This window comes from Hyla sarda, unplaced genomic scaffold, assembly GCF_029499605.1.
Source record: "Hyla sarda isolate aHylSar1 unplaced genomic scaffold, aHylSar1.hap1 scaffold_2545, whole genome shotgun sequence".
Classification (NCBI taxonomy): domain Eukaryota; kingdom Metazoa; phylum Chordata; class Amphibia; order Anura; family Hylidae; genus Hyla; species Hyla sarda.
In genome coordinates this window covers 11,195-37,591 of record NW_026609233.1, presented here as the reverse complement: position 1 = coordinate 37,591, position 26,397 = coordinate 11,195, and the positions used below count along the sequence as shown (strand labels likewise).

Genomic DNA, 26,397 nt, shown 5'->3' with positions numbered 1-26,397 from the left:
AGAGAGACACTCGGGGGTATACAGTGAGAGAGACAACATCGGGGTATACAGTGAGAGAGACACCTCGGGGGTATACACGTGAGAGAGACACCTCGGGGGTTATACAGTGAGAGACACCTCGGGGGTATACAGTGAGAGACACCTCGGGGGTATACAGTGAGAGAGACACCTCGGGGGTATACAGTGAGAGAGACACCTCCGGGGGTATACAGTGAGAGAGGACACCTCGGGGGTATACAGTCGAGAGAGACACCTCGGGGGTATACAGTGAGAGAGACACCTCGGGGGGTATACAGTGAGAGAGACACCTCGGGGGTATACAGTGAGAGAGACACCTCGGGGGTATACAGTGAGAGACACCTCGGGGGGTATACAGTGAGAGACACCTCGGGGGTATACAGTGAGAGAGACACCTCGGGGGTATACAGTGAGAGACACCTCGGGGGTATACAGTGAGAGACACCTCGGGGGTATACAGTGAGAGAGACACGGGGGTATACAGTGAGAGACACCTCGGGGGTATACAGTGAGAGAGACACCTCGGGGGTATACAGTGAGAGAGACACCTCGGGGGTATACAGTGAGAGAGACACCTCGGGGGTATACAGTGAGAGAGACACCTCGGGGGGTATACAGTGAGAGAGACACCTCGGGGGGTATACAGTGAGAGGACACCTCGGGGGTATACAGTGAGAGAGACACCTCGGGGGGTATACAGTGAGAGAGACACCTCGGGGGGTATACAGTGAGAGAGACACCTCGGGGGGTATACAGTGAGAGAGACACCTCGGGGGTATACAGTGAGAGAGACACCTCGGGGGTATACAGTGAGAGAGACACCTCGGGGGGTATACAGTGAGAGAGACACCTCGGGGGGTATACAGTGAGAGAGACACCTCGGGGGGTATACAGTGAGAGAGACACCTCGGGGATATACAGTGAGAGAGACACCTCGGGGGGTATACAGTGAGAGAGACACCTCGGGGGGGTATACAGTGAGAGGGAGGGAGACACCTCGGGGGTTTAGAGTAGCCTCTATAATGGGAATTGAGTTGTCTCCTGTTTTTCGTTGCGGCAGGGCGGCCTCTATAATGGGAATTGAGTTGTCTCCTGTTTTTCGTTGCGGCAGGGCGCCCTCTATAATGGGAATTGAGTTGTCTCCTGTTTGTCGTTGCGGCAGGGCGGCCTCTATAATGGAATTGAGTTGTCTCCTGTTTTTCGTTGCGGCAGGGCGGCCTCTATAATGGGAATTGAGTTGTCTCCTGTTTGTCGTTGCGGCAGGGCGCCCTCTATAATGGGAATTGAGTTGTCTCCTGTTTTTCGTTGCGGCAGGGCGCCCTCTATAATGGAAATTGAGTTGTCTCCTGTTTGTCGTTGCGGCAGGGCGCCCTCTATAATGGGAATTGAGTTGTCTCCTGTTTTTCGTTGCGGCAGGGCGCCCTCTATAATGGGAATTGAGTTGTCTCCTGTTTGTCGTTGCGGCAGGGCGCCCTCTTAATGGGAATTGAGTTGTCTCCTGTTTTTCGTTGCGGCAGGGCGGCCTCTATAATGGGAATTGAGTTGTCTCCTGTTTGTCGTTGCGGCAGGGCGCCCTCTATAATGGAATTGAGTTGTCTCCTGTTTGTCGTTGCGGCAGGGCGCCCTCTATAATGGGAATTGAGTTGTCTCCTGTTTGTCGTTGCGGCAGGGCGCCCTCTATAATGGGAATTGAGTTGTCTCCTGTTTTTCGTTGCGGCAGGGCGCACTCTATAATGGAATTGAGTTGTCTCCTGTTTGTCCGTTGCGGCAGGGCGCACTCTATAATGGGAATTGAGTTGTCTCCTGTTTGTCGTTGCGGCAGGGCGCCCTCTATAATGGAATTGAGTTGTCTCCTGTTTGTCGTTGCGGCAGGGCGCCCTCTATAATGGGAATTGAGTTGTCTCCTGTTTGTCGTTGCGGCAGGGAGGCCAGGCCTCTATAATGGGAATTGAGTTGTCTCCTGTTTGTCGTTGCGGCAGGGCGCCCTCTATAATGGGAATTGAGTTGTCTCCTGTTTTTCGTTGCGGCAGGGCGGCCTCTATAATGGGAATTGAGTTGTCTCCTGTTTTTCGTTGCGGCAGGGCGCCCTCTATAATGGGGAATTGAGTTGTCTCCTGTTTGTCGTTGCGGCAGGGCGGCCTCTATAATGGGAATTGAGTTGTCTCCTGTTTGTCGTTGCGGCAGGGCGGCCTCTATAATGGGAATTGAGTTGTCTCCTGTTTTTCGTTGCGGCAGGGCGCCCTCTATAATGGGAATTGAGTTGTCTCCTGTTTGTCGTTGCGGCAGGGCGCACTCTATAATGGGAATTGAGTTGTCTCCTGTTTGTCGTTGCGGCAGGGCGCCCTCTATAATGGGAATTGAGTTGTCTCCTGTTTGTCGTTGCGGCAGGGCGGCCTCTATAATGGGAATTGAGTTGTCTCCTGTTTTTCGTTGCGGCAGGGCGGCTCTATAATGGGAATTGAGTTGTCTCCTGTTTTTCGTTGCGGCAGGGCGGCCTCTATAATGGGAATTGAGTTGTCTCCTGTTTTTCGTTGCGGCAGGGCGGCCTCTATAATGGGAATTGAGTTGTCTCCTGTTTTTCGTTGCGGCAGGGCGGCCTCTATAATGGGAATTGAGTTGTCTCCTGTTTTTCGTTGCGGCAGGGCGCCCTCTATAATGGGAATTGAGTTGTCTCCTGTTTTTCGTTGCGGCAGGGCGCCCTCTATAATGGGAATTGAGTTGTCTCCTGTTTGTCGTTGCGGCAGGGCGCCCTCTATAATGGGAATTGAGTTGTCTCCTGTTTTTCGTTGCGGCAGGGCGGCCTCTATAATGGGAATTGAGTTGTCTCCTGTTTGTCGTTGCGGCAGGGCGCCCTCTATAATGGAATTGAGTTGTCTCCTGTTTGTCGTTGCGGCAGGGCGCCCTCTATAATGGGAATTGAGTTGTCTCCTGTTTGTCGTTGCGGCAGGGCGCCCTCTATAATGGGAATTGAGTTGTCTCCTGTTTTTCGTTGCGGCAGGGCGCACTCTATAATGGGAATTGAGTTGTCTCCTGTTTGTCGTTGCGGCAGGGCGCACTCTATAATGGGAATTGAGTTGTCTCCTGTTTGTCGTTGCGGCAGGGCGCCCTCTATAATGGAATTGAGTTGTCTCCTGTTTGTCGTTGCGGCAGGGCGCCCTCTATAATGGGAATTGAGTTGTCTCCTGTTTGTCGTTGCGGCAGGGCGGCCTCTATAATGGGAATTGAGTTGTCTCCTGTTTGTCGTTGCGGCAGGGCGGCCTCTATAATGGGAATTGAGTTGTCTCCTGTTTGTCGTTGCGGCAGGGCGGCCTCTATAATGGGAATTGAGTTGTCTCCTGTTTGTCGTTGCGGCAGGGCGGCCTCTATAATGGGAATTGAGTTGTCTCCTGTTGTCGTTGCGGCAGGGCGGCCTCTATAATGGGAATTGAGTTGTCTCCTGTTTTTCGTTGCGGCAGGGCGCCCTCTATAATGGGAATTGAGTTGTCTCCTGTTTGTCGTTGCGGCAGGGCGCACTCTATAATGGGAATTGAGTTGTCTCCTGTTTGTCGTTGCGGCAGGGCGCCCTCTATAATGGGAATTGAGTTGTCTCCTGTTTGTCGTTGCGGCAGGGCGGCCTCTATAATGGGAATTGAGTTGTCTCCTGTTTTTCGTTGCGGCAGGGCGGCCTCTATAATGGGAATTGAGTTGTCTCCTGTTTTTCGTTGCGGCAGGGCGCACTCTATAATGGGAATTGAGTTGTCTCCTGTTTTTCGTTGCGGCAGGGCGGCGCTGTCACATAGCGGGAGCCCAGAAGTGGTTTCTGGGGGTGACAGAGACTTCCTGGATGACGCCCATAATGTCAGTCAGTGGAGAGAAGTGCCCCAGGGGAGGAGATACCCTTTGAATTTGGGACAAGAGAAAAACTGAGACACAGGTAGGTGGACGGTAAGGACATAATCACCCAATATTTACAGCTTGTGTGAGTCCGTCTGGGGGGTAACGGCAGTCAGTCTGGGGCCGCACCTATATATCGGAGCGCTGCCGGCTGTCTGACAGATCTGCGCAAAACTCAGCACACCAGGTTAAAAAACGACTAAACGCTGACAAGATTTACGAAGGGTTGTTTTTTGTTTTTTTAAATCCCCTCAATGTTTATTAAATGGCGCTCTCAGGAACACGATTATTGGCTATTGCGCTCCTTTATGGTAAATAAAAAATATTTCTAATATAATTTGTTTAAAAAAAATGAAGTTTTCTATATTTTATTTGTGCTTAAAGGGGTTCTCCACCATAAGGGGATTACAGTAGGTACCTGGCTGACAGTAATGGACAGGTAGGACGGATCTGCGCTCGTCTTGGGGATAAAGGGCTATGCTGTGAGATCACCTGAACACTCTGGGAGCTTTGTGTTAACTGCTATTCCTGTTTTCAGTTCTCTTGTTTGCCTACAAATCCCATGATTCCATTTTCCTCCCTCCCACACATCAGCCACCCCACCCATTGAAACATAAATGAGCTGAAGACCTGTGGTTTTCAATCAGGGTGCCTCCAGCTGTTGCATTACTTGCAGATTGCTCTCTCCACCCATTGAAGCAGACAGGCTCCCGGTCATCAGCTGACTAGTGATGTCAGGTCTCGGCCACATTGCAAGCTGGGAAAAATCTGAGACAGCAGTCATTTTGTATGCTGGTAAAAATAATTATTGGGATGAAAATCGCAGAATAGTGAGAAAACGTCACACACAGGTACAGACACGATATTATGGACCACACTGACTCTACAGTCCCTGTAGCATAGGAAAAAAATTCCTGGAATACCCCTTTAAGAGCACATTTTCCCCATCTCAGACTTAGGACCAAGGTCCAAACACAGGAAGTGCAGCCTGGAGTGCTGAGAGGGGGTGGGCTCCAACCAACAGCATATGGCAGTTAAGTGTGAGAGGAGCTATGATTGGATGAGGCTGGACACACCCCCCTCAGCACTCCAGGCTGCACTTCCTGTGTTTGGACCTCGGTCCTTAGTCTATGTATAAGATGAGGCGTAATGAGCTCTGGAGCTTTTTTAAGCACAAATAAAACATAGAAAACTTCATTTATTTTTTTAAAAGTATATTAGAAATATGTTTATTTACCATAACATTACAGTCTACTCCTCCTGTATAATAATAATAATAATAGACAGGACACTACAGTCTACTCCTCCTGTATAATAATAATAATAATAATAATAATAATAGACAGGACACTACAGTCTACTCCTCCTGTATAATAATAATAATAATAATAATAATAGACAGGACACTACAGTCTACTCCTCCTGTATAATAATAATAATAATAGACAGGACACTACAGTCTACTTCTCCTGTATAATAATAATAGACAGGACACTACAGTCTACTCCTCCTGTATAATAATAATAATAATAATAGACAGGACACTACAGTCTACTCCTCCTGTATAATAATAATAATAATAATAATAATAGACAGGACACTACAGTCTACTCCTCCTGTATAATAATAATAATAATAGACAGGACACTACAGTCTACTTCTCCTGTATAATAATAATAGACAGGACACTACAGTCTACTCCTCCTGTATAATAATAATAATAATAGACAGGACACTACAGTCTACTCCTCCTGTATAATAATAATAATAATAATAGACAGGACACTACAGCCTACTCCTCCTGTATAATAATAATAATAATAATAATAGACAGGACACTACAGTCTACTCCTCCTGTATAATAATAATAATAATAGACAGGACACTACAGTCTACTCCTCCTGTATAATAATAATAATAATAATAATAGACAGGACACTACAGCCTACTCCTCCTGTATAATAATAATTAGACAGGACACTACAGTCTACTCCTCCTGTATAATAATAATAATAATAATAGACAGGACACTACAGTCTACTCCTCCTGTATAATAATAATAATAATAATAGACAGGACACTACAGTCTACTCCTCCTGTATAATAATAATAGACAGGACACTACAGTCTACTCCTCCTGTATAATAATAATAATAGACAGGACACTACAGTCTACTCCTCCTGTATAATAATAATAATAATAATAATAATAGACAGGACACTACAGTCTACTCCTCCTGTATAATAATAATAATAATAATAATAATAATAGACAGGACACTACAGTCTACTCCTCCTGTATAATAATAATAATAATAGACCGGACACTACAGTCTACTCCTCCTGTATAATAATAATAATGGACAGGACACTACAGTCTACTCCTCCTGTATAATAATAATAATAATAATAATAGACAGGACACTACAGTCTACTCCTCCTGTATAATAATAATAATAATAATAATAATAATAATAGACAGGACACTACAGTCTACTCCTCCTGTATAATAATAATAATAATAGACAGGACACTACAGTCTACTCCTCCTGTATAATAATAATAATAATAATAATAGACAGGACACTACAGTCTACTCCTCCTGTATAATAATAATAATAATAATAATAGACAGGACACTACAGTCTACTCCTCCTGTATAATAATAATAGACAGGACACTACAGTCTACTCCTCCTGTATAATAATAATAATAATAATAGACAGGACACTACAGTCTACTCCTCCTGTATAATAATAATAATAGACAGGACACTACAGTCTACTCCTCCTGTATAATAATAATAATAGACAGGACACTACAGTCTACTCCTCCTGTATAATAATAATAATGGACAGGACACTACAGTCTACTCCTCCTGTATAATAATAATAGACAGGACACTACAGTCTACTCCTCCTGTATAATAATAATAATAATAATAATAATAGACAGGACACTACAGTCTACTCCTCCTGTATAATAATAATAATAATAGACAGGACACTACAGTCTACTCCTCCTGTATAATAATAATAATAATAGACAGGACACTACAGTCTACTCCTCCTGTATAATAATAATAATAGACAGGACAATACAGTCTACTCCTCCTGTATAATAATAATAATAGACAGGACACTACAGTCTACTCCTCCTGTATAATAATAATAATGGACAGGACACTACAGTCTACTCCTCCTGTATAATAATAATAGACAGGACACTACAGTCTACTCCTCCTGTATAATAATAATAATAATAATAATAATAGACAGGACACTACAGTCTACTCCTCCTGTATAATAATAATAATAATAGACAGGACACTACAGTCTACTCCTCCTGTATAATAATAATAGACAGGACACTACAGTCTACTCCTCCTGTATAATAATAATAATAGACAGGACACTACAGTCTACTCCTCCTGTATAATAATAATAATAATAATAATAGACAGGACACTACAGTCTACTCCTCCTGTATAATAATAATAGACAGGACACTACAGTCTACTCCTCCTGTATAATAATAATAATAATAATAATAATAATAGACAGGACACTACAGTCTACTCCTCCTGTATAATAATAATAATAATAGACAGGACACTACAGTCTACTCCTCCTGTATATTAATAATAATAATAGACAGGACACTACAGTCTACTCCCCCTGTATAATAATAATAGACAGGACACTACAGCCTACTCCTCCTGTATAATAATAATAATAGACAGGACACTACAGTCTACTCCTCCTGTATAATAATAATAATAATAGACAGGACACTACAGTCTACTCCTCCTGTATAATAATACTAATAATAATAATAATAGACAGGACACTACAGTCTACTCCTCCTGTATAATAATAATAATAGACAGGACACTACAGTCTACTCCTCCTGTATAATAATAATAGACAGGACACTACAGTCTACTCCTCCTGTATAATAATAATAATAGACAGGACACTACAGTCTACTCCTCCTGTATAATAATAATAATAATAGACAGGACACTACAGTCTACTCCTCCTGTATAATAATAATAGACAGGACACTACAGTCTACTCCTCCTGTATAATAATAATAGACAGGACACTACAGTCTACTCCTCCTGTATAATAATAATAATAGACAGGACACTACAGTCTACTCCTCCTGTATAATAATAATAATAATAATAGACAGGACACTACAGTCTACTCCTCCTGTATAATAATAATAATAGACAGGACACTACAGTCTACTCCTCCTGTATAATAATAATAGACAGGACACTACAGTCTACTCCTCCTGTATAATAATAATAGACAGGACACTACAGTCTACTCCTCCTGTATAATAATAATAATAATAATAATAATAGACAGGACTCTACAGTCTACTCCTCCTGTATAATAATAATAATAGACAGGACACTACAGTCTACTCCTCCTGTATAATAATAATAATAGACAGGACACTACAGTCTACTCCTCCTGTATAATAATAATAGACAGGACACTACAGCCTACTCCTCCTGTATAATAATAATAATAGACAGGACTCTACAGTCTACTCCTCCTGTATAATAATAATAATAGACAGGACACTACAGTCTACTCCTCCTGTATAATAATAATAATAGACAGGACACTACAGTCTACTCCTCCTGTATAATAATAATAATAATAGACAGGACACTACAGTCTACTCCTCCTGTATAATAATAATAATAGACAGGACACTACAGTCTACTCCTCCTGTATAATAATAATAATAATAATAATAATAATAGACAGGACACTACAGTCTACTCCTCCTGTATAATAATAATAATGGACAGGACACTACAGTCTACTCCTCCTGTATAATAATAATAATAATAGACAGGACACTACAGTCTACTCCTCCTGTATAATAATAATAGACAGGACACTACAGTCTACTCCTCCTGTATAATAATAATAATAGACAGGACACTACAGTCTACTCCTCCTGTATAATAATAATAATAATAATAATAATAATAGACAGGACACTACAGTCTACTCCTCCTGTATAATAATAATAATAGACAGGACACTACAGTCTACTCCTCCTGTATAATAATAATAATAATAGACAGGACACTACAGTCTACTCCTCCTGTATAATAATAATAATAATAATAGTCAGGACACTACAGGCTACTCCTCCTGTATAATAATAATAATAATAATAGACAGGACACTACAGTCTACTCCTCCTGTATAATAATAATAATAATAATAATAGACAGGACACTACAGTCTACTCCTCCTGTATGATAATAATAATAATAGACAGGACACTACAGTCTACTCCTCCTGTATAATAATAATAATAATAATAGACAGAACACTACAGTCTACTCCTCCTGTATAATAATAATAGACAGGACACTACAGTCTACTCCTCCTGTATAATAATAATAGACAGGACACTACAGTCTACTCCTCCTGTATAATAATAATAATAATAATAATAGACAGGACACTACAGTCTACTCCTCCTGTATAATAATAATAATAATAGACAGGACACTACAGTCTACTCCTCCTGTATAATAATAATAATAGACAGGACACTACAGTCTACTCCTCCTGTATAATAATAATAGACAGGACACTACAGTCTACTCCTCCTGTATAATAATAATAATAGACAGGACACTACAGTCTACTCCTCCTGTATAATAATAATAATAATAGACAGGACACTACAGTCTACTCCTCCTGTATAATAATAATAATAATAATAATAATAATAGACAGGACACTACAGTCTACTCCTCCTGTATAATAATAATAATAATAATAATAATAATAATAGACAGGACACTACAGTCTACTCCTCCTGTATAATAATAATAATAATAGACAGGACACTACAGTCTACTCCTCCTGTATAATAATAATAATAATAATAATAATAATAGACAGGACACTACAGTCTACTCCTCCTGTATAATAATAATAATAGACAGGACACTACAGTCTACTCCTGTATAATAATAATAATAGACAGGACACTACAGTCTACTCCTCCTGTATAATAATAATAATAGACAGGACACTACAGTCTACTCCTCCTGTATAATAATAATAATAATAATAGACAGGACACTACAGTCTACTCCTCCTGTATAATAATAATAGACAGGACACTACAGTCTACTCCTCCTGTATAATAATAATAATAGACAGGACACTACAGTCTACTCCTCCTGTATAATAATAATAATGGACAGGACACTACAGTCTACTCCTCCTGTATAATAATAATAGACAGGACACTACAGTCTACTCCTCCTGTATAATAATAATAATAATAATAATAATAGACAGGACACTACAGTCTACTCCTCCTGTATAATAATAATAATAATAATAATAGACAGGACACTACAGTCTACTCCTCCTGTATAATAATAATAATAATAATAATAATAATAGACAGGACACTACAGTCTACTCCTCCTGTATAATAATAATAATAATAGACAGGACACTACAGTCTACTCCTCCTGTATAATAATAATAGACAGGACACTACAGCCTACTCCTCCTGTATAATAATAATAATAGACAGGACACTACAGTCTACTCCTCCTGTATAATAATAATAATAATAGACAGGACACTACAGTCTACTCCTCCTGTATAATAATACTAATAATAATAATAATAGACAGGACACTACAGTCTACTCCTCCTGTATAATAATAATAATAGACAGGACACTACAGTCTACTCCTCCTGTATAATAATAATAGACAGGACACTACAGTCTACTCCTCCTGTATAATAATAATAATAGACAGGACACTACAGTCTACTCCTCCTGTATAATAATAATAATAATAATAATAGACAGGACACTACAGTCTACTCCTCCTGTATAATAATAATAGACAGGACACTACAGTCTACTCCTCCTGTATAATAATAATAATAATAATAATAATAGACAGGACTCTACAGTCTACTCCTCCTGTATAATAATAATAATAGACAGGACACTACAGTCTACTCCTCCTGTATAATAATAATAATAATAATAATAATAGACAGGACACTACAGTCTACTCCTCCTGTATAATAATAATAATAGACAGGACACTACAGTCTACTCCTCCTGTATAATAATAATAATAATAGACAGGACACTACAGTCTACTCCTCCTGTATAATAATAATAATAGACAGGACACTACAGTCTACTCCTCCTGTATAATAATAATAATGGACAGGACACTACAGTCTACTCCTCCTGTATAATAATAATAATAATAATAGACAGGACACTACAGTCTACTCCTCCTGTATAATAATAATAGACAGGACACTACAGTCTACTCCTCCTGTATAATAATAATAGACAGGACACTACAGTCTACTCCTCCTGTATAATAATAATAATAGACAGGACACTACAGTCTACTCCTCCTGTATAATAATAATAATAATAATAATAATAGACAGGACACTACAGTCTACTCCTCCTGTATAATAATAATAGACAGGACACTACAGTCTACTCCTCCTGTATAATAATAATAGACAGGACACTACAGTCTACTCCTCCTGTATAATAATAATAATAGACAGGACACTTCAGTCTACTCCTCCTGTATAATAATAATAATAATAATAATAGACAGGACTCTACAGTCTACTCCTCCTGTATAATAATAATAATAGACAGGACACTACAGTCTACTCCTCCTGTATAATAATAATAATAGACAGGACACTACAGTCTACTCCTCCTGTATAATAATAATAATAATAGACAGGACACTACAGTCTACTCCTCCTGTATAATAATAATAATAATAATAGACAGAACACTACAGGCTACTCCTCCTGTATAATAATAATAATAATAATAGACAGGACACTACAGTCTACTCGTCCTGTATAATAATAATAATGATAATAATAGACAGGACACTACAGTCTACTTCTCCTGTATGATAATAATAATAATAGACAGGACACTACAGTCTACTCCTCCTGTATAATAATAATAATAATAATAATAGACAGAACACTACAGTCTACTCCTCCTGTATAATAATAATAGACAGGACACTACAGTCTACTCCTCCTGTATAATAATAATAATAATAGACAGGACACTACAGTCTACTCCTCCTGTATAATAATAATAATAATAGACAGGACACTACAGTCTACTCCTCCTGTATAATAATAATAATAGACAGGACACTACAGTCTACTCCTCCTGTATAATAATAATAATAGACAGGACACTACAGTCTACTCCTCCTGTATAATAATAATAATAGACAGGACACTACAGTCTACTCCTCCTGTATAATAATAATAATAATAGACAGGACACTACAGTCTACTCCTCCTGTATAATAATAATAATAATAATAATAATAATAGACAGGACACTACAGTCTACTCCTCCTGTATAATAATAATAATAATAGACAGGACACTACAGTCTACTCCTCCTGTATAATAATAATAATAATAATAATAGACAGGACACTACAGTCTACTCCTCTTATATAATAATAATAATAGACAGGACACTACAGTCTACTCCTCCTGTATAATAATAATAATAATAGACAGGACACTACAGTCTACTCCTCCTGTATAATAATAATAATAATAATAATAATAATAGACAGGACACTACAGTCTACTCCTCCTGTATAATAATAATAATAATAATAATAATAGACAGGACACTACAGTCTACTCCTCCTGTATAATAATAATAATAATAGACAGGACACTACAGTCTACTCCTCCTGTATAATAATAATAATAATAATAATAATAATAGACAGGACACTACAGTCTACTCCTCCTGTATAATAATAATAGACAGGACACTACAGTCTACTCCTCCTGTATAATAATAATAGACAGGACACTACAGTCTACTCCTCCTGTATAATAATAATAATAATAATAATAATAGACAGGACACTACAGTCTACTCCTCCTGTATAATAATAATAATAATAATAATAATAATAATAATAATAGACAGGACACTACAGTCTACTCCTCCTGTATAATAATAATAGACAGGACACTACAGTCTACTCCTCCTGTATAATAATAATAATAGACAGGACACTACAGTCTACTCCTCCTGTATAATAATAATAATAATAGACAGGACACTACAGTCTACTCCTCCTGTATAATAATAATAATAATAATAATAATAGACAGGACACTACAGTCTACTCCTCCTGTATAATAATAATAATAGACAGGACACTACAGTCTACTCCTCCTGTATAATAATAATAATAGATAGGACACTACAGTCTACTCCTCCTGTATAATAATAATAATGGACAGGACACTACAGTCTACTCCTCCTGTATAATAATAATAATAATAGACAGGACACTACAGTCTACTCCTCCTGTATAATAATAATAATAGACAGGACAATACAGTCTACTCCTCCTGTATAATAATAATAATAATAATAATAATAGACAGGACACTACAGTCTACTCCTCCTGTATAATAATAATAATAATAGACAGGACACTACAGTCTACTCCTCCTGTATAATAATAATAATAATAATAGACAGGACACTACAGTCTACTCCTCCTGTATAATAATAATAATAATAATAATAGACAGGACACTACAGTCTACTCCTCCTGTATAATAATAATAATAATAGACAGGACACTACAGTCTACTCCTCCTGTATAATAATAATAATAATAATAGACAGGACACTACAGTCTACTCCTCCTGTATAATAATAATAATAATAGACAGGACACTACAGTCTACTCCTCCTGCATAATAATAATAGACAGGACACTACAGTCTACTCCTCCTGTATAATAATAATAATAGACAGGACACTACAGTCTACTCCTCCTGTATAATAATAATAATAATAATAATAGACAGGACACTACAGTCTACTCCTCCTGTATAATAATAATAATAGACAGGACACTACAGTCTACTCCTCCTGTATAATAATAATAATAGACAGGACACTACAGTCTACTCCTCCTGTATAATAATAATAATAATAATAATAATAATAATAATAATAATAGACAGGACACTACAGTCTACTCCTCCTGTATAATAATAATAATAATAATAATAATAATAATAGACAGGACACTACAGTCTACTCCTCCTATATAATAATAATAATAATAGACAGGACACTACAGTCTACTCCTCCTGTATGATAATAATAATAATAGACAGGACACTACAGTCTACTCCTCCTGTATAATAATAATAATAGACAGGACACTACAGTCTACTCCTCCTGTATAATAATAATAATAATAGACAGGACACTACAGTCTACTCCTCCTGTATAATAATAATAATAATAATAATAATAATAATAATAGACAGGACACTACAGTCTACTCCTCCTGTATAATAATAATAGACAGGACACTACAGTCTACTCCTCCTGTATAATAATAATAATAATAGACAGGACACTACAGTCTACTCCTCCTGTATAATAATAATAATAATAATAGACAGGACACTACAGTCTACTCCTCCTGTATAATAATAATAATAATAATAATAATAATAATAAACAGGACACTACAGTCTACTCCTCCTGTATAATAATAATAATAATAGACAGGACACTACAGTCTACTCCTCCTGTATAATAATAATAATAATAATAATAATAATAATAGACAGGACACTACAGTCTACTCCTCCTGTATAATAATAATAATAATAATAGACAGGACACTACAGTCTACTCCTCCTGTATAATAATAATAATAATAATAATAATAGACAGGACACTACAGTCTACTCCTCCTGTATAATAATAATAATAATAATAGACAGGACACTACAGTCTACTCCTCCTGTATAATAATAATAATAATAATAATAGACAGGACACTACAGTCTACTCCTCCTGTATAATAATAATAATAATAGACAGGACACTACAGTCTACTCCTCCTGTATAATAATAATAATAGACAGGACACTACAGTCTACTCCTCCTGTATAATAATAATAATAGACAGGACACTACAGTCTACTCCTCCTGTATAATAATAATAATAGACAGGACACTACAGTCTACTCCTCCTGTGTAATAATAATAATAATAGACAGGACACTACAGTCTACTCCTCCTGTATAATAATAATAATAATAATAGACAGGACACTACAGTCTACTCCTCCTGTATAATAATAATAATAGACAGGACACTACAGTCTACTCCTCCTGTATAATAATAATAATAATAATAATAGACAGGACACTACAGTCTACTCCTCCTGTATAATAATAATAATAGACAGGACACTACAGTCTACTCCTCCTGTATAATAATAATAATAATAGACAGGACACTACAGTCTACTTCTCCTGTATAATAATAATAGACAGGACACTACAGTCTACTCCTCCTGTATAATAATAATAATAATAATAATAATAGACAGGACACTACAGTCTACTCCTCCTGTATAATAATAATAATAATAGACAGGACACTACAGTCTACTTCTCCTGTATAATAATAATAGACAGGACACTACAGTCTACTCCTCCTGTATAATAATAATAATAATAATAATAATAGACAGGACACTACAGTCTACTCCTCCTGTATAATAATAATAATAATAGACAGGACACTACAGTCTACTCCTCCTGTATAATAATAATAATAATAATAATAATAGACAGGACACTACAGTCTACTCCTCCTGTATAATAATAATAATAATAGACAGGACACTACAGTCTACTCCTCCTGTATAATAATAATAATAATAGACAGGACACTACAGTCTACTTCTCCTGTATAATAATAATAGACAGGACACTACAGTCTACTCCTCCTGTATAATAATAATAATAATAATAATAATAGACAGGACACTACAGTCTACTCCTCCTGTATAATAATAATAATAATAGACAGGACACTACAGTCTACTCCTCCTGTATAATAATAATAATAATAATAATAGACAGGACACTACAGTCTACTCCTCCTGTATAATAATAATAATAATAATAATAGACAGGACACTACAGTCTACTCCTCCTGCATAATAATAATAGACAGGACACTACAGTCTACTCCTCCTGTATAATAATAATAATAGACAGGACACTACAGTCTACTCCTCCTGTATAAGAATAATAATAATAATAATAATAGACAGGACTCTACAGTCTACTCCTCCTGTATAATAATAATAATAGACAGGACACTACAGTCTACTCCTCCTGTATAATAATAATAATAGACAGGACACTACAGTCTACTCCTCCTGTATAATAATAATAATAATAATAATAGACAGGACACTACAGTCTACTCCTCCTGTATAATAATAATAATAATAATAGACAGGACACTACAGTCTACTCCTCCTGTATAATAATAATAATAATAATAATAATAATAATAATAATAGACAGGACACTACAGTCTACTCCTCCTGTATGATAATAATAATAATAGACAGGACACTACAGTCTACTCCTCCTGTATAATAATAATAATAGACAGGACACTACAGTCTACTCCTCCTGTATAATAATAATAATAGACAGGACACTACAGTCTACTCCTCCTGTATAATAATAATAATAATAATAATAATAATAATAATAATAGACAGGACACTACAGTCTACTCCTCCTGTATAATAATAATAATAGACAGGACACTACAGTCTACTCCTCCTGTATAATAATAATAATAATAATAATAATAATAATAAACAGGACACTACAGTCTACTCCTCCTGTATAATAATAATAATAATAGACAGGACACTACAGTCTACTCCTCCTGTATAATAATAATAATAATAATAATAATAGACAGGACACTACAGTCTACTCCTCCTGTATAATAATAATAATAATAGACAGGACACTACAGTCTACTCCTCCTGTATAATAATAATAATAATAGACAGGACACTACAGTCTACTCCTCCTGTATAATAATAATAATAATAATAATAGACAGGACACTACAGTCTACTCCTCCTGTATAATAATAATAATAATAATAGACAGGACACTACAGTCTACTCCTCCTGTATAATAATAATAATAATAATAATAATAATAGACAGGACACTACAGTCTACTCCTCCTGTATAATAATAATAATAATAGACAGGACACTACAGTCTACTCCTCCTGTATAATAATAATAATAATAATAATAATAGACAGGACACTACAGTCTACTCCTCCTGTATAATAATAATAATAATAGACAGGACACTACAGTCTACTCCTCCTGCATAATAATAATAGACAGGACACTACAGTCTACTCCTCCTGTATAATAATAATAATAGACAGGACACTACAGTCTACTCCTCCTGTATAATAATAATAAGAGACAGGACACTACAGTCTACTCCTCCTGTATAATAATAATAATAATAATAATAATAATAGACAGGACACTACAGTCTACTCCTCCTGTATAATAATAATAATAATAATAGACAGGACACTACAGTCTACTCCTCCTGTATAATAATAATAATAATAATAATAATAATAATAATAATAGACAGGACACTACAGTCTACTCCTCCTGTATAATAATAATAATAATAATAATAGACAGGACACTACAGTCTACTCCTCCTGTATAATAATAATAATAATAATAATAGACAGGACACTACAGTCTACTCCTCCTGTATAATAATAATAATAATAGACAGGACACTACAGTCTACTCCTCCTGTATAATAATAATAATAATAATAGACAGGACACTACAGTCTACTCCTCCTGTATAATAATAATAATAATAATAATAATAATAATAGACAGGACACTACAGTCTACTCCTCCTGTATAATAATAATAATAATAGACAGGACACTACAGTCTACTCCTCTTATATAATAATAATAATAATAGACAGGACACTACAGTCTACTCCTCCTGTATAATAATAATAATAATAATAGACAGGACACTACAGTCTACTCCTCCTGTATAATAATAATAATAGACAGGACACTACAGTCTACTCCTCCTGTATAATAATAATAATAATAGACAGGACACTACAGTCTACTCCTCCAGTATAATAATAATAATAGACAGGACACTACAGTCTACTCCTCCTGTATAATAATAATAATAGACAGGACACTACAGTCTACTCCTCCTGTATAATAATAATAATAGACAGGACACTACAGTCTACTCCTCCTGTATAATAATAATAATAATAGACAGGACACTACAGTCTACTCCTCCTGTATAATAATAATAGACAGGACACTACAGTCTACTCCTCTTATATAATAATAATAATAATAATAGACAGGACACTACAGTCTACTCCTCCTGTATAATAATAATAATAATAGACAGGACACTACAGTCTACTCCTCCTGTATAATAATAATAATAATAATAATAATAATAGACAGGACACTACAGTCTACTCCTCCTGTATAATAATAATAATAGACAGGACACTACAGTCTACTCCTCCTGTATAATAATAATAATAATAATAGACAGGACACTACAGTCTACTCCTCCTGTATAATAATAATAATAGACAGGACACTACAGTCTACTCCTCCTGTATAATAATAATAATAGACAGGACACTACAGTCTACTCCTCCTGTATAATAATAATAATAGACAGGACACTACAGTCTACTCCTCCTGTATAATAATAATAATAATAATAATAGACAGGACACTACAGTCTACTCCTCCTGTATAATAATAATAATAATAATAATAATAGACAGGACACTACAGTCTACTCCTCCTGTATAATAATAATAATAATAGACAGGACACTACAGTCTACTCCTCCTGTATAATAATAATAATAGACAGGACAATACAGTCTACTCCTCCTGTATAATAATAATAATAATAATAATAATAGACAGGACACTACAGTCTACTCCTCCTGTATAATAATAATAATAATAATAGACAGGACACTACAGTCTACTCCTCCTGTATAATAATAATAATAATAGACAGGACACTACAGTCTACTCCGCCTGCATAATAATAATAGACAGGACACTACAATCTACTCCTCCTGTATAATAATAATAATAATAATAGACAGGACACTACAGTCTACTCCTCCTGTATAATAATAATAATAATAATAGACAGGACACTACAGTCTACTCCTCCTGTATAATAATAATAATAATAATAATAATAATAATAGACAGGACACTACAGTCTACTCCTCCTGTATAATAATAATAATAGACAGGACACTACAGTCTACTCCTCCTGTATAATAAAAATAATAGACAGGACACTACAGTCTACTCCTCCTGTATAATAATAATAATAATAATAATAATAGACAGGACACTACAGTCTACTCCTCCTGTATTATAATAATAATAATAATAATAATAATAATAGACCGGACACTACAGTCTACTCCTCCTGTATAATAATAATAATAATAATAATAATAGACAGGACACTACAGTCTACTCCTCCTGTATAATAATAATAATAATAATAATAATAGACAGGACACTACAGTCTACTCCTCCTGTATTATAATAATAATAATAATAATAATAATAGACCGGACACTACAGTCTACTCCTCCTGTATTATAATAATAATAATAATAATAATAATAATAGACCGGACACTACAGTCTACTCCTCCTGTATTATAATAATAATAATAATAATAATAGACAGGACACTACAGTCTACTCCTCCTGTATAATAATAATAATAATAATAATAATAGACAGGACACTACAGTCTACTCCTCCTGTATAATAATAATAATAGACAGGACACTACAGTCTACTCCTCCTGTATAATAATAATAGACAGGACACTACAGTCTACTCCTCCTGTATAATAATAATAATAATAATAATAATAGACAGGACACTACAGTCTACTCCTCCTGTTTAATAATAATAATAATAATAATAATAATAATAGACAGGACACTACAGTCTACTCCTCCTGTATAATAATAATAATAATAATAATAATAATAATAATAGACAGGACACTACAGTCTACTCCTCCTGTATAATAATAATAATAATAGACAGGACACTACAGTCTACTCCTCCTGTATAATAATAATAATAATAATAATAGACAGGACACTACAGTCTACTCCTCCTGTATAATAATAATAATAGACAGGACACTACAGTCTACTCCTCCTGTATAATAATAATAATAATAGACAGGACACTACAGTCTACTCCTCCTGTATAATAATAATAATAATAATAATAATAATAGACAGGACACTACAGTCTACTCCTCCTGTATAATAATAATAATAATAATAATAATAGACAGGACACTACAGTCTACTCCTCCTGTATAATAATAATAATAATAATAATAATAATAGACAGGACACTACAGTCTACTCCTCCTGTATAATAATAATAATAATAGACAGGACACTACAGTCTACTCCTCCTGTATAATAATAATAATAGACAGGACACTACAGTCTACTCCTCCTGTATAATAATAATAATAATAATAATAGACAGGACACTACAGTCTACTCCTCCTGTATAATAATAATAATAGACAGGACACTACAGTCTACTCCTCCTGTATAATAATAATAGACAGGACACTACAGTCTACTCCTCCTGTATAATAATAATAGACAGGACACTACAGTCTACTCCTCCTGTATAATAATAATAGACAGGACACTACAGTCTACTCCTCCTGTATAATAATAATAATAATAGACAGGACACTACAGTCTACTCCTCCTGTATAATAATAATAATAATAGACAGGACACTACAGTCTACTCCTCCTGTATAATAATAATAGACAGGACACTACAGTCTACTCCTCCTGTATAATAATAATAGACAGGACACTACAGTCTACTCCTCCTGTATAATAATAATAATAATAGACAGGACACTACAGTCTACTCCTCCTGTATAATAATAATAATAATAATAATAATAGACAGGACACTACAGTCTACTCCTCCTGTATAATAATAATAATAATAATAATAATAGACAGGACACTACAATCTACTCCTCCTGTATAATAATAATAATAATAATAATAATAATAATAATAGACCGGACACTACAGTCTACATTGGCTCCACAGTCCTTATTTATCTCATGTATAGTAGTTATATTCTTTCTTTCCTCATTTGGCCCCTGTGTATTGTGGTTTTGTAGATTGTCGCACTCATCTCTCTCTATTCGCAGACACACTCACGACTTACGGATTCACCAGCTCCAGGTGCGGGTCAGTGGTTGGGAACAGGTCAGCCCGGTGTCTGTGGATAAAGTCGGGATATTTTTCCGCTATGCGGCGCCGGATAAGAATTCCTCCTCATCATCCGTAAGACTCTTGTTGCCTTTTTTATGTTGATTTTCCTTAAGGATGTGTTCACACACGGGATCTGCTGCGGATTGTACAATCCTTCTGTATGTTTGCTCCTAAGGGCCGTTCACACTGCGCAAATTTCCAGCGGAGAAATGTACATGTAACGGCTTCTGCCGCCCAAATTTTAATTCTGGTGAAATCTGCTCAGAAATTCAGTGGAGGCGGATCTGAGCCATCCCGGCGCCGATTCTGCGCTGTCTGCTGCACATAGATTGTCTGTCCGGATTATCCCGATTGTTTAGGGGCCCACAGGGCGCGGTCACATCTGACGATTTTGCTACAGATTTTCCGCTTAAAATTTTTTCTTGGATTCTGATGATGATTTTTCTGCAGCTAAATCAATGTGTGTGAACAGACCCTTAATCTGGAATCTGATGGTCTGGCAGCCCCTGTTGTCCGGCGGTGTCTCCAGCACAGGACAGTCCGATGATCCAGACGAGGCGCCGGATGACGTAGATCCTCACATTATATCTTCATCGCTCTCATATTCTGTTTCCTTTATGTTTTGTAGGTTGGGAGCCCAATAAGCAGAACCAACATCATTCATCCTCAGGTCTATGTACGTTATTGGCTTAAATGTATTAATATACAGATGATAGGAAGTGAAACAGACGGGTGACCCTAAATATATACAGGGGGATGGGGCCGGTGACCCTGAATATACAGGGGGATGGGGCCGGTGACCCTGAATATATACAGGGGGATGGGGCCGGTGACCCTGAATATATACAGGGGGATGGGGCCGGTGACCCTGAATATATACAGGGGGATGGGGCCGGTGACCCTGAATATATACAGGGAGAATGGGCCGGTGACCCTGAATATATACAGGGAGAATGGGCCGGTGACCCTGAATATATACAGGGAGATGGGGCCGGTGAGCCTGAATATATACAGGGGGAATGGGCCGGTGACCCTGAATATATACAGGGAGATGGGGCCGGTGACCCTGAATATATACAGAGGGATGGGGCCGGTGACCCTGAATATATACAGGGGGATGGGGCCGGTGACCCTGAATATATACAGGGAGAATGGGCCGGTGACCCTGAATATATACAGGGAGAATGGGCCGGTGACCCTGAATATATACAGGGAGAATGGGCCGGTGACCCTGAATATATACAGGGAGAATGGGCCTGTGACCCTGAATATATACAGGGAGATGGGGCCGGTGACCCTGAATATATACAGGGTGATGGGGCCGGTGACCCTGAATATATACAGGGAGATGGGGCCGGTGACCCTGAATATATACAGGGAGATGGGGCCGGTGACCCTGAATATATACAGGGAGATGGGGCCGGTGACCCTGAATATACAGGGGGAATGGGCCGGTGACCCTGAATATATACAGGGAGATGGGGCCGGTGACCCTGAATATATACAGAGGGATGGGGCCGGTGACCCTGAATATATACAGGGGGATGGGGCCGGTGACCCTGAATATATACAGGGAGAATGGGCCGGTGACCCTGAATATATACAGGGAGAATGGGCCGGTGACCCTGAATATATACAGGGAGAATGGTCCGGTGACCCTGAATATATACAGGGAGAATGGGCCGGTGACCCTGAATATATACAGGGAGATGGGGCCGGTGACCCTGAATATATACAGGGTGATGGGGCCGGTGACCCTGAATATATACAGGGAGATGGGGCCGGTGACCCTGAATATATACAGGGAGATGGGGCCGGTGACCCTTAATATATACAGGGAGATGGGGCCGGTGACCCTTAATATATACAGGGAGATGGGGCCGGTGACCCTGAATATATACAGGGAGATGGGGCCGGTGACCCTGAATATATACAGGGAGATGGGGCCGGTGACCCTGAATATATACAGGGAGATGGGGCCGGTGACCCTGAATATATACAGGGGGATGGGGCCGGTGACCCTGAATATATACAGGGAGAATGGGCCGGTGACCCTGAATATATACAGGGAGAATGGGCCGGTGACCCTGAATATATACAGGGAGAATGGGCCGGTGACCCTGAATATATACAGGGGGATGGGGCCGGTGACCCTGAATATATACAGGGCGATGGGGCCGGTGACCCTGAATATATACAGGGCGATGGGGCCGGTGACCCTGAATATATACAGGGAGATGGGGCCGGTGACCCTGAATATATACAGGGAGATGGGGCCGGTGACCCTGAATATATACAGGGAGATGGGGCCGGTGACCCTGAATATATACAGGGAGATGGGGCCGGTGACCCTAAATATATACAGGGAGATGGGGCCGGTGAGCCTGAATATATACAGGGAGATGGGGCCGGTGACCCTGAATACATACAGGGAGATGGGGCCGGTGACCCTGAATATATACAGGGGGATGGGGCCGGTGACCCTGAATATATACAGGGGGATGGGGCCGGTGACCCTGAATATATACAGGGCGATGGGGCCGGTGACCCTGAATATATACAGGGCGATGGGGCCGGTGACCCTGAATATATACAGGGAGATGGGGCCGGTGACCCTGAATATATACAGGGAGATGGGGCCGGTGACCCTGAATATATACAGGGAGATGGGGCCGGTGACCCTGAATATATACAGGGAGATGGGGCCGGTGACCCTGAATATATACAGGGAGATGGGGCCGGTGACCCTAAATATATACAGGGAGATGGGGCCGGTGAGCCTGAATATATACAGGGAGATGGGGCCGGTGACCCTTAATATATACAGGGAGATGGGGCCGGTGACCCTGAATATATACAGGGGGATGGGGCCGGTGACCCTGAATATATACAGGGGGATGGGGCCGGTGACCCTGAATATATACAGGGGGATGGGGCCGGTGACCCTGAATATATACAGGGGGATGGGGCCGGTGACCCTGAATATATACAGGGAGAATGGGCCGGTGACCCTGAATATATACAGGGAGAATGGGCCGGTGACCCTGAATATATACAGAGAGATGGGGCCGGTGACCCTGAATATATACAGGGGGAATGGGCCGGTGACCCTGAATATATACAGGGGGATGGGGCCGGTGACCCTGAATATATACAGTTGGATGGGGCTGGTGACCCTGAATATATACAGGGGGATGGGGCCGGATTATGGGGGCTCCAGGGGCCGTACACAATGTTAGAGCAGTGAGGACATTGTGCAGCGCCACGGATTATGGGGGCTCCAGGGGCCGGTGACCCTGAATATATACAGAGAGATGGGGCCGGTGACCCTGAATATATACAGGGGGAATGGGCCGGTGACCCTGAATATATACAGGGGGATGGGGCCGGTGACCCTGAATATATACAGTTGGATGGGGCTGGTGACCCTGAATATATACAGGGGGATGGGGCCGGAAATGGTCACTTACCTGCACTGTCTATATAGTAATCCGCAGTGCAGCACTGTTTACTGTGTAGACTCCTGTCGATTAGATAGGGCTCCCTGCTTTGGATGAGGTTTCCCCCTCTCGTGTGAATCTCTTCAGTATATCAGGACATCTCCTCATACTAATCTGTTTTCTCCACCTTTCTGTCCATGTTGCAGTTCTCGGCGTTGCCCCCCGTGCGCGTTGTGTTTGCCGTCACTATGGAGGGCAGCGCTCGTAAGGTGGTGACTGTCCGATCGTCTCTGATAGTAAAGAATATGCTGGAGATCCCGATGGAGCTGCGACTGGACAGCCCCTCCGCCCCGGACAGTGAGTGCTCATTATATGGTCTCCTATGAAGGGATAATGGAGGACATTGTACAGCGCCACGGATTATGGGGGCTCCAGGGGTCGTAAACAATGTTAGAGCAGTGAGGACATTGTACAGCGCCACGGATTATGGGGGCTCCAGGGGTCGTACCCAATGTTAGAGCAGTGAGGACATTGTACAGCGCCACGGATTATGGGGGCTCCAGGGGCCGTACACAATGTTAGATCAGTGAGGACATTGTACAGCGCCACGGATTATGGGGGCTCCAGGGGTCGTACCCAATGTTAGAGCAGTGAGGACATTGTACAGCGCCACGGATTATGGGGGCTCCAGGGGTCGTACCCAATGTTAGAGCAGTGAGGACATTGTACAGCGCCACGGATTATGGGGGCTCCAGGGGTCGTACCCAATGTTAGAGCAGTGAGGACATTGTACAGCACCACGGATTATGGGGGCTCCAGGGGTCGTACACAATGTTATAGCAGTGAGGACATTGTACAGCACCACGGATTATGGGGGCTCCAGGGGCCGTACCCAATGTTAGAGCAGTGAGGACATTGTACAGCGCCACGGATTATGGGGGCTCCAGGGGCCGTACACAATGTTAGAGCAGTGAGGACATTGTACAGCGCCACGGATTATGGGGGCTCCAGGGGTCGTACACAATGTTAGAGCAGTGAGGACATTGTACAGCGCCACGGATTATGGGGGCTCCAGGGGTCGTACACAATGTTAGAGCAGTGAGGACATTGTACAGCACCACGGATTATGGGGGCTCCAGGGGTCGTACACAATGTTAGAGCAGTGAGGACATTGTACAGCGCCACGGATTATGGGGGCTCCAGGGGTCGTACACAATGTTAGAGCAGTGAGGACATTGTACAGCGCCACGGATTATGGGGGCTCCAGGGGTCGTACCCAATGTTATAGCAGTGAGGACATTGTACAGCGCCACGGATTATGGGGGCTCCAGGGGTCGTACACAATGTTATAGCAGTGAGGACATTGTACAGCGCCACGGATTATGGGGGCTCCAGGAGCCGTACACAATGTTAGAGCAGTGAGGACATTGTACAGCGCCACGGATTATGGAGGCTCCAGGGGCCGTACACAATGTTAGAGCAGTGAGGACATTGTACAGCACCACGGATTATGGGGGCTCCAGGGGTCGTACACAATGTTAGAGCAGTGAGGACATTGTACAGCGCCACGGATTATGGGGGCTCCAGGGGTCGTACACAATGTTAGAGCAGTGAGGACATTGTACAGCGCCACAGATTATGGGGGCTCCAGGGGTCGTACACAATGTTAGAGCAGTGAGGACATTGTACAGCGCCACGGATT

General features: G+C 39.2%; 1 protein-coding gene across 1 annotated transcript; it reads left to right on the top strand.

Annotated features, from left to right (window-relative positions):
• Nucleotides 1-3,860: 3,860 nt before the first annotated feature.
• LOC130323792 (intermembrane lipid transfer protein VPS13D-like) lies at nucleotides 3,861-25,052 on the top strand (the record flags this gene model as incomplete). The annotated part of the gene is made up of 4 exons (XM_056553187.1): nucleotides 3,861-3,931; nucleotides 21,192-21,327; nucleotides 21,884-21,931; nucleotides 24,902-25,052. Coding segments are annotated over 4 exons (406 nt in total), but the record flags the coding sequence as incomplete, so codon positions are not given.
• Between the last annotated feature and the right edge of the window lie 1,345 nt (nucleotides 25,053-26,397).